At 36.4% G+C, this 10,500-nt stretch overlaps 1 protein-coding gene across 1 annotated transcript in view; it reads right to left on the bottom strand.

The window, feature by feature from the left end:
• Nucleotides 1-6,521: 6,521 nt before the first annotated feature.
• acad11 (acyl-CoA dehydrogenase family, member 11) overlaps nt 6,522-10,500 on the bottom strand; it is a 123,979-nt gene continuing 120,000 nt past the window's right edge. Inside the window, exons 15-19 of the mRNA XM_016237322.1 lie at nt 8,251-8,336; nt 7,871-7,942; nt 7,220-7,374; nt 6,764-6,880; nt 6,522-6,630 (exon numbers count right to left, since the gene is read on the bottom strand). Coding sequence (XP_016092808.1) covers nt 6,610-6,630; nt 6,764-6,880; nt 7,220-7,374; nt 7,871-7,942; nt 8,251-8,336 — 451 coding nt within the window. The 3' untranslated portion in view covers nt 6,522-6,609. The remainder of the gene's footprint in view (nt 6,631-6,763; nt 6,881-7,219; nt 7,375-7,870; nt 7,943-8,250; nt 8,337-10,500) is intronic.

Raw genomic sequence — 10,500 nt, 5'->3', positions numbered from 1 at the left:
TAGGCTATAGCAAATTATTTCTTGGACCCCCTATCACTTTAAGAACCGCTGATCTACACAGAAGAAAGCCCTGTCTAGACTCTGCCCCGGTATGAGTTGTGTCGAGCTATTCATTAACCTGTTTGTTTGATGAAAAAAGATGAAATGTAGTTGCAATAAATGTGTTAAGAATCCATACAACTGCAGCAGCAGAGGACTATTATTCTGCTGCGTGATACTGCAGAAGAACTGAAGAAGGCACCGTTTGATCTTCGGCTGACCAACCAGCAGAAAGGGGTGTTTAATTCCCGCCCATGTGTAGAAATCGAATATTCAAGCTGTTTATTCATTTTTCTACCCCTGAACGAAAAATGAAAATTTAAGCTGAATTCTTGTTCTAAACAAAAAAGGAGCCGTTTTCTCATTTTTCTACTTTCAATATTAAATCAAAAAACGAATGATCGAATGATACACGGTTTCAAATGCTGCCCGAAAAAGTAAAATATTGACCTCTTTTCAGATTTTTGTTAGTGAATTTTTGCACTTTTAATAAACATTTGAAAAATGCACAAATTAATATAGAAAACAAGTTTAACAAGTTTTCTTTGGCCAAATTTAGTGATGCATCTCCCGCACGTTCAGTTAGAGCCATCTTTGGAACAATGCAGAGACTTAATACAAATATGATTTTTATAGACATGGCAGAATCCTGGGAAATCTATCATCATGAAATTATATATTGGGATATAATTTTGTCATAACTTTGTGTGCTATATGGGTACGTTATTGGAGAGGACCATGCATGGTCACTCAATGCACGTACAGTAGGCTACATTTACTTAGAGCGCTACACACGGTTTAATATATGGGGTAAATACATATAGGCTAATATAGAAATATATAAAGTTATAATCTCCATATACAGGCAGGCCCGGTTCCTGAATCAAATCACTGAGGGTGCTCTAGCCTTATACATTTTGACATATTTTTGCCCTGTTAACTGATGGTGGCATCCGCATAATGCCGCGTGAAGTCTATACAGGGCTCTAGACTAATTTTTCCCACTGGTCGCTCTTTTGCGACTTTCTCAGTTGGTCGCAGGAGCACATCATTTGGTCGCAGTTTTTTTTTTTTTTTTTTTGCTACAACATGGCATTAATCAATGCATTCTGATGAACTTTTATCATAGTTTATAGTTATATGGTAACAACTGTTCAACATTCAACCCGTTCTTTTTCATCAGTATTATTTGTGATTTGAATTTTGTGAACGGGAATTCCTCTTTTGCTGTGTTATACGCTGGACTTTGGATGCTTTCGCGATCTTGGTGTCACATTTTATAAGAAAAGCTAATTGTCTGTTTTGCTTATATTTATACACCTTTCACTTTATAAGACTAAAACAAAAGATTGATTCATTGTTATTTTTAATTAAAAAGCACAACAACAATAAAACAGTAGGCTGTCTCTGACTGTTTATCCATACACACTTTAATCACATATTAATGTGGTTTGGATAGGAGTTATAAAATCTGATGAGATTTCTTTTCGGATGGCAAACAACTAAACAGATATGAGTCAGATACGTCAATAAACATGACAATGAAGCCGTTAAATGCCTGCAGAGGAGAGATGAATATCAGAAATGAAAACACATGATCAAACCCTTTAATAAAACACAGAAACAAAAGAGGCAGATGGAGAGGGAATAGCCTCAGGTGCTTTTAGGTTTGTGGAAATGAAGATGATTACAATGAACAATGTTCCGTTTCATCTTTAAGACTCACAAACGTCACACAAATACAGTCATCTCTTCCGAGCGTTACCTCACTAAACAACATAAAAGTCAAAATGAGATCAGAACAAAATCAGTTTTTTTACTAGATAAGGCACAATGCACATATTTTAGTACTGCATTGCAGTACAAACAGTGGCGTAACTTTGCTTTGAAAAGTGGTGGGGACACCGCGCAACTCGTTTTGCTAGTTTTTTATTTAATAACCTAATTTACTTGGGGACTGGGTTTAGAGTTGGACAAACTTTATTTCGGCTTTTCAAAAATGCATCGATTTTATTTTTTTTTGCTACAACATGGCATTAATCAATGCATTCTGATGAACTTTTATCATAGTTTATAGTTATATGGTAACAACTGTTCAACATTCAACCCGTTCTTTTTCATCAGTATTATTTGTGATTTGAATTTTGTGAACGGGAATTCCTCTTTTGCTGTGTTATACGCTGGACTTTGGATGCTTTCGCGATCTTGGTGTCACATTTTATAAGAAAAGCTAATTGTCTGTTTTGCTTATATTTATACACCTTTCACTTTATAAGACTAAAACAAAAGATTGATTCATTGTTATTTTTAATTAAAAAGCACAACAACAATAAAACAGTAGGCTATAATGACAAACTAGCTTACATAACGATTATTAACAAAAATGAATAAGATGAGGCATGGCTCCACATGCTATATTATATACTGACTAATAAATTACAGAATGTTTAGCAAACAGTGAGGAATCAAATAAATAAAAAACTAAAAAAATTAAAGAAAGAAAGGAGCCCTTCACTGCAGAACACAAGATCCAGGGGGCGTGGTTGGATCCACATCTAGGGGGTGGAGATTGGTAGGTTTAGGTATATGTAAGGTGGGAGGAGTTGGATCTGGATCCAACCACGCGCCCTGGATCTTGTGTTCTGCAGTGAGGACCATCTCCGCACCTTCGCGCTTGTGCTGACACGGCAAGTAGCCTATAAACCAGGCTGAAGCATTCGCACGGAAAGCGCCTCTCTTCACGTGATCAGTGAAATCTGACTCCTGCTACAGTGTGCCTGTAGCCTTATAAAAAAAGCCTTATTTTTATGTATTTTTCGTTACAAAAAATTTAATAGAATACACATGTGGCTAATCACATGGGAGGACAGACTAGGATCATACCATTATGTGAAAGAAGGGAGGGGAACACACGCTCTGAAGATAGCGAGTGTAGTGGTACAGGCCAGGTACACAGAGTGACAGAGAGACGGGGGAGCCGGATTTAAAACGCAAGCGCATTAGTTAAGGTAGGAAGACAATTTGTTGCAACATCGATCCGCTCAGAGAGTTTTTTCAAAAACAGGACAAATAATCACAGAGAGGAGAAATCGCATCAGCAGATCCAACCTGAGGCATCTGATATTTCTGAATGCCAACCTGCACTAAAGATGATCAAACATTATGTCTGGTGTCTGAATAGTTTTTGGTTTGACTGAATATAACTTAATAAAAATAAATCTGAATTGACTTGATTCACACTTCACATACATCCATTTCCAAATACGATTTTCAAGACTGATGCGTCCACACTGCAGACCTTGTTTTGGAATGATACAATTGGATTTCTTTGATCAGACAGTCATAATCTGGTATCTAATAGCTATAAATGCTACTGATGTGCATGATATCACATACACGTCATGTCTCTGACTGTTTATCCATACACACTTTAATCACATATTAATGTGGTTTGGATAGGAGTTATAAAATCTGATGAGATTTCTTTTCGGATGGCAAACAACTAAACAGATATGAGTCAGATACGTCAATAAACATGACAATGAAGCCGTTAAATGCCTGCAGAGGAGAGATGAATATCAGAAATGAAAACACATGATCAAACCCTTTAATAAAACACAGAAACAAAAGAGGCAGATGGAGAGGGAATAGCCTCAGGTGCTTTTAGGTTTGTGGAAATGAAGATGATTACAATGAACAATGTTCCGTTTCATCTTTAAGACTCACAAACGTCACACAAATACAGTCATCTCTTCCGAGCGTTACCTCACTAAACAACATAAAAGTCAAAATGAGATCAGAACAAAATCAGTTTTTTTACTAGATAAGGCACAATGCACATATTTTAGTACTGCATTGCAGTACAAACAGTGGCGTAACTTTGCTTTGAAAAGTGGTGGGGACACCGCGCAACTCGTTTTGCTAGTTTTTTATTTAATAACCTAATTTACTTGGGGACTGGGTTTAGAGTTGGACAAACTTTATTTCGGCTTTTCAAAAATGCATCGATTTTATTTTTTTTTGCTACAACATGGCATTAATCAATGCATTCTGATGAACTTTTATCATAGTTTATAGTTATATGGTAACAACTGTTCAACATTCAACCCGTTCTTTTTCATCAGTATTATTTGTGATTTGAATTTTGTGAACGGGAATTCCTCTTTTGCTGTGTTATACGCTGGACTTTGGATGCTTTCGCGATCTTGGTGTATAAGAAAATAAGAAAAGCTAATTGTCTGTTTTGCTTATATTTATACACCTTTCACTTTATAAGACTAAAACAAAAGATTGTTATTTTTTTATTTTTAATTAAAAAGCACAACAACAATAAAACAGTAGGCTATAATGACAAACTAGCTTACATAACGATTATTAACAAAAATGAATAAGATGAGGCATGGCTCCACATGCTATATTATATACTGACTAATAAATTACAGAATGTTTAGCAAACAGTGAGGAATCAAATAAATAAAAAACAAAAAAAATTAAAGAAAGAAAGGAGCCCTTCACTGCAGAACACAAGATCCAGGGGGCGTGGTTGGATCCACATCTAGGGGGTGGAGATTGGTAGGTTTAGGTATATGTAAGGTGGGAGGAGTTGGATCTGGATCCAACCACGCGCCCTGGATCTTGTGTTCTGCAGTGAGGACCATCTCCGCACCTTCGCGCTTGTGCTGACACGGCAAGTAGCCTATAAACCAGGCTGAAGCATTCGCACGGAAAGCGCCTCTCTTCACGTGATCAGTGAAATCTGACTCCTGCTACAGTGTGCCTGTAGCCTTATAAAAAAAGCCTTATTTTTATGTATTTTTCGTTACAAAAAATTTAATAGAATACACATGTGGCTAATCACATGGGAGGACAGACTAGGATCATACCATTATGTGAAAGAAGGGAGGGGAACACACGCTCTGAAGATAGCGAGTGTAGTGGTACAGGCCAGGTACACAGAGTGACAGAGAGACGGGGGAGCCGGATTTAAAACGCAAGCGCATTAGTTAAGGTAGGAAGACAATTTGTTGCAACATCGATCCGCTCAGAGAGTTTTTTCAAGTATGTGTAATTGGAGAGAGTTCAGGGCTAGAAGGAGGATTTGGGAAAAGGCATGTGTGTGTGTGTTTATTAATGAACAATAATTTTTCATTATTGAAGTAAATAAAGATGTTTACAGACCCAATGGATTTTTTTTTTGACTTCCTACTGAAACAGGAAGTTTGAGTAGGAAGTATTTTTTATTTTTTTTAATAGCCAAATAGTTGCATCAAGACCAGGCCCCGGCCCCCACATGACGAATGTTAAAGTGAATGTTAATTATTTAAACCATTAATGAATTATTAATTGGAGGAGCATGGGCGCTTTCTAAATGCATAAAGTTGTGTTTGATTTGCGATTCACAATCAGACGGCTGATTACGGTCATAGCAGTTTCTCCAGGGCGGTTTCATGAGGTCTGATGATGACAGCTAATTCACAATTAAACAGGGTTTAACAGGTTGCTTGAAAATGAAACTCGTTTCATGTAATTTTAATGCTATAGTGTATTCTGTCATGTTTATCAAAATAAAACCGATAAAAAAAAGAGGAGAGTTAACACAAAAGATAGGCCTACATTGTTCTCTCTTTGGCAACATTTCTGTCATGATTCTTAAAAGTAATGTAAATTATGTTTGCAACAGCTGTAGGTTTCTCTCAAAAATGCAATTTTATATTGTATTTTTAACCATGCAGCAAATGTTTTAAAATATCTTTAAAAATTTACTATAAATTAGCCAGCTTTTTATATGAGCACATGGGTGCATCCGTGTCTGCTTTGTCATTGTGCATTATAAGTAGTGGCGCCCCCTCATGGGATTGAAATGCCCTCCCAGTTTTGCCATCCTGGCGCCGGGCCAGGCCTGATCACAACCATGGAAAGGTTTTTTTATTTTATTTTTTTACTTTCTCGGTGCTCTGTTCTTTTTGTCAACTTTTTGGGGTACATTAACACTGGTGTTTTAAAACTTTTTAATGTCAAAGTATGTAGCTCCTAAAGGGACAAAGTAATGAGAATAAATTAAATATGAGGAAAAATTAGATTTCAATGATTTTGAGTTTCATGTAGGTAAACCTTTGTAAGCAAATGTAAAATAGAATAATATGGTGATAGAAATTATATGAGGTTGGGGGGGAAACTATATTTCAATACTTTTGTGATCAAATGCTACATTTCTCTAGGGAAAGCAATACTTTTCAGAAGGAGGAGTGGAACAGTTTTGCAAACAAATGTAGTTGAAGGAACACATGTTTTTGTCAGCGAATGCAAAAGCATTAAAAAAAAGATTGGTAAAGATTGCAACAATGGTTAATATACATTTAAGAAGTTCAAGGCCCAAATTAGAGACAGATGATGAATAACTGAATCAGATGGACAATTAATTGAAAATGCAATAAGTAATTAACAATCACCACCCATGTGAACTCCAAAGTAAAAAGGTGTGTGTGTGTGTGTGTGTGTGCTTATGAGGTCATTCTGTCAGAGTTGATTTCTGAACATCTTCCATCATCTATTGGAGTGTCAGTTCACGCATTAGGTAGGAATGACTGAGATCTTTAACAGAGACAGGCAGACAGACAGAAGGGGGTGAGTAAGTGAGTAAGACAGACATTTGATGTGTGAAGATTATTTCACTTGCAATTCACAAAATCAAAGAAAAATAAGAATTAAAATAACAATATTTTACCTGTTTCCTTGCAGCCTTGTTGCCCTGTGTGTCCAATGTGTGAGCAGCATGTAGTGTTAACAAACGTGACTGCGAAATGGCAATTCGACACTCAGCTATCCAATGAGCTACCACCTCCTACAATGCAATGCAAACCGCATTATTGCACATTACCAACAACAAACTGACTATATTGCATACTTTAAATCAAACCAAAACTACAGGATTGATGCATGAGGTACAAATACACCAGTTGCAATGAAAAGCTTTTCCACTGGGTGTCAGTAATGCGCTATTTACGCTGAGATAAAGAGTAAATTTCAGAAGATTTCTCTGGCAATTTTTATTGGCCTGGCTTTTCTAATGATAACAACCAGTTGTACAAAAAATATATATAAATAAAAATTCTGCCTTCATAAAAAATAGATCCAAGGTTGCGCACAACAAACAGCACATTAATCGTATATGTCTACATACGTGTTGGTAAAGCCTCTTTCCAAAAGCTTGTCTATGGGCTGCGCGTTGGCATAGCAACTCCAGTGCCCACTCTGCCAGTCCCACAGCCCTCATGCAGTGATGAAGTCTACCTGGCCCCAGCCGCCCCTGAGCAATCTCAAAGCCCCGCCCTTCACCTATAACCAACCAATCAGAAAGCAAACAATTAATCTAACTAATGAATAGGTGAATCAAATGCCAACCAGGCATTAATCAGACTATATAAATATATAATCAGATTATATAATTATATATCAAGCATAATTCTCTGTATGGCAAACTGACCAAGTCATTTTAATAAAAAAACAAAAACAAAAGACAGTGAATACCCACAAGGTAAATTCATTTTGTTATGTACCTGTTATGAATGCGTTAAGCAAAATCTATTATGGTTAAATAAATGAATTTAAATGAATTTCTAGTATTCCACTAAATCAATCGATCAATAATTTCTGATTTCACCCCTGTAAATGAGTGCCCGAGGCACTAAAGTTATTTAAGTTTTTGTGGGCTCATTAGTCTGCAGAAAGTGTACACACACATACAGTAGGTGAGTATATGCACCAACAAACAGACACACACACACACACACACACACACACACACACAGAGATTATGATAAATTAATCTCACCAAGAAGAATGTTGGAAGCAGGAACCCTCACATTGTCAAAGTGGATCTCAAAATGGCCACCATGGATTGCATCTACACAGATAAAAACATCTCACTCTGTAGTAAAAGCAAGGGAACCCTCAGAGGGCCCACAATACACACAATCTTCAATATGCATTACATCATACTGAAAATGATAAGGAGGTGGAAAGACAGAAGTGGAAACACAGAGAGAATCAAACAGAGGATGATGAGAGAGTGAGTGTTGTGATATGGGTGTGGAGCGATAGTAAGACACAAGTTAAAGCACAGACATGAAAATGGATCAGCAAAGAGTGAACCTGAAGTGAGGATCTGATAAGCTTCATGTGGCAAGGTAGATTGTGTTACTCAGAACTCACCATCCTGACCGAAAACGGTAAGCGGTCTTATCTTCTTTACTCCTGGTGTGTTCAGAGGGACCAGGATCATGCTGTGCAGCCCATGCCTGAAAAACATTTGCACATGTACACACACATTTACTATATTAATGAAATGTTGGGGGGAAAACACTCCTGAATGAACAGTCAACAACATTTCACAGTGATCTTGTTACACATACTATTTAATTAAGTGTATATTATAATGTGTATACAAAAAAAATATGATTTCTCAGGACTCTCAGGGTAAAAATAGTTAAGAAACAACATTTATAAAACTTGTCTCCTGTGAGAGATTTTCATTAAATATGAAGTTGAAGCGTGTTTTAGTTTCATAAACTTGGATTCAAATGAAACACAAAATCAGGAAAAGTCCACCCTCTCTCTCTTTTCAGCTGCCAAGGTCACTGATCACTGCAGGGAGAAAGCACTAATAGACAGACAGAAGACAGGAAGAGATGATTCTGAACAAAGAAGCGCTAACGGCATGATGGAGAAGAGAAGCAGAGAGCAGGATACTTAAGAAAACAGAGCAAAAACAAGAGTTTCCACATGCTTTAAAGGCAACACTATTAAATAAAATAATTCAAAACCACACATTTGTTGTGTTGATATTTATTGTGTAAACACTCAACACACTACTATATATAAATAATGTGAAAAGATGACAGAAAAATATATACAGTACATATGTATTCAGGGGTGGTTTTGAGGCAGGGAGTCACTGCCCCCATGTCAACAAGCTTGGCCCCCTCTGTGGCCCCCCTAAATTTGTAATCACATCGCCGGAAACAATTTTTAATGAAACTAAATGTAATGCATGGTTTGGCCCATGGTGGTGGTAAAAGAGTAATTTACTGTGCCATATAACCTTTCAAACTCTGCATAGAATAAATTATTTAAAGACCAATGCAGAGAAGTGATACTGCACAAAGAGAGTGCAGCATGCCAGTAGTAGCAATGGCCATTCAAGAATGATTAGACACTCTGTCTGCACTTGCCCAGAGAGTTTTAAAATGCAGACAGTAATGGTTCAAACTACATAAACATATGACAACATGGCAAACAATCATGGCAAACTTTGGATAACTTTTTAAAAGGACATGACGTGTGGCTATGTATGGTGTCCCATACTTGTAATTTGTGCTCTGCATTTAACCCATCCAAGTGCACTCAGACACAGCAGTGAATAGTGAACAAACACACACACACACACCATAAACACACACCCGGAGCAGTGGGCAGTCATTATTGCTGCGCCACCCGGGGAGCAGTTGGGGATTCAGTGCCTTGCTCAAGGATCTCACCTTAGTCGTGATATTGAAGGTGGAATAGACCGCTGGTCATTCACTCCCTCCACCTACTACCCCTGCCTGTACAGAGACTCAAACCCACGACCTTTGGGTTACATTATTATTATTAGTAGTAGTAGTAGTAGTAGTAGTATTTAATGAGAAATAGCTTAATCAGTGCAGTACAATTTATTTGTTTAATTTAAAATTTAAATATAAGATAGTATGGGTTACATTATTATTATTAGTAGTAGTAGTAGTAGTAGTAGTAGTATTTAATGAGAAATAGCTTAATCAGTGCAGTACAATTTATTTGTTTAATTTAAAATTTAAATATAAGATAAAATAAAACTGAAATTTCCGTCAAAACATACACACTTGTGCATGCCTCATGTATATGTGTCACATGCTAGAACAAACTTCAAGTGCTGCATCACACACACGTCACGCATACACAAGCTTCTGTTTGTATGTAAATAAAAGCCGAAATTAAATCTGTAAGGCAATCACACTTCTTCAGAAGACCTTAATCCACTCGAAGCACATGGATTTGTTATGCAGCCTTTATACTCTTGAGTGAACTCTCTCTTAAATGTATTATTTTGTTATAGCTAACATAATTTTTAAAACTAAAAATTATGTTTTGTTTTTGTTAGTTGTTTGTTATTTTTTGTTAGTTTTGTCTATTTACAGTTCAAAAGTTTTTTTGAAAAGAAATTAATACTTTTAGGCATTAAATTTATCAAAAGTGGCAGTCAATACCTACATTGTTACAAAAATGTATATATTTAAATAAATGTCATTCTATTAAACTTTCTATTCATAAAAGAGCAGCACTTTGCCATCACAAGACTAATATTTCATAATATTACTGTTTTTACTGTGCTTTTGATTAACATTTAGTCATTTAGCAGATGCTTTTATCCAAAGTGACTTACAA

Source organism: Sinocyclocheilus grahami, unplaced genomic scaffold (assembly GCF_001515645.1).
Source record: "Sinocyclocheilus grahami isolate Dianchi unplaced genomic scaffold, SAMN03320097.WGS_v1.1 scaffold511.1, whole genome shotgun sequence".
In the NCBI taxonomy this organism is placed as follows: Eukaryota; Metazoa; Chordata; class Actinopteri; order Cypriniformes; family Cyprinidae; genus Sinocyclocheilus; species Sinocyclocheilus grahami.
The sequence above is the reverse complement of the archived record's forward strand: the minus strand, read 5'-3'. Positions and strand labels throughout refer to the sequence as shown.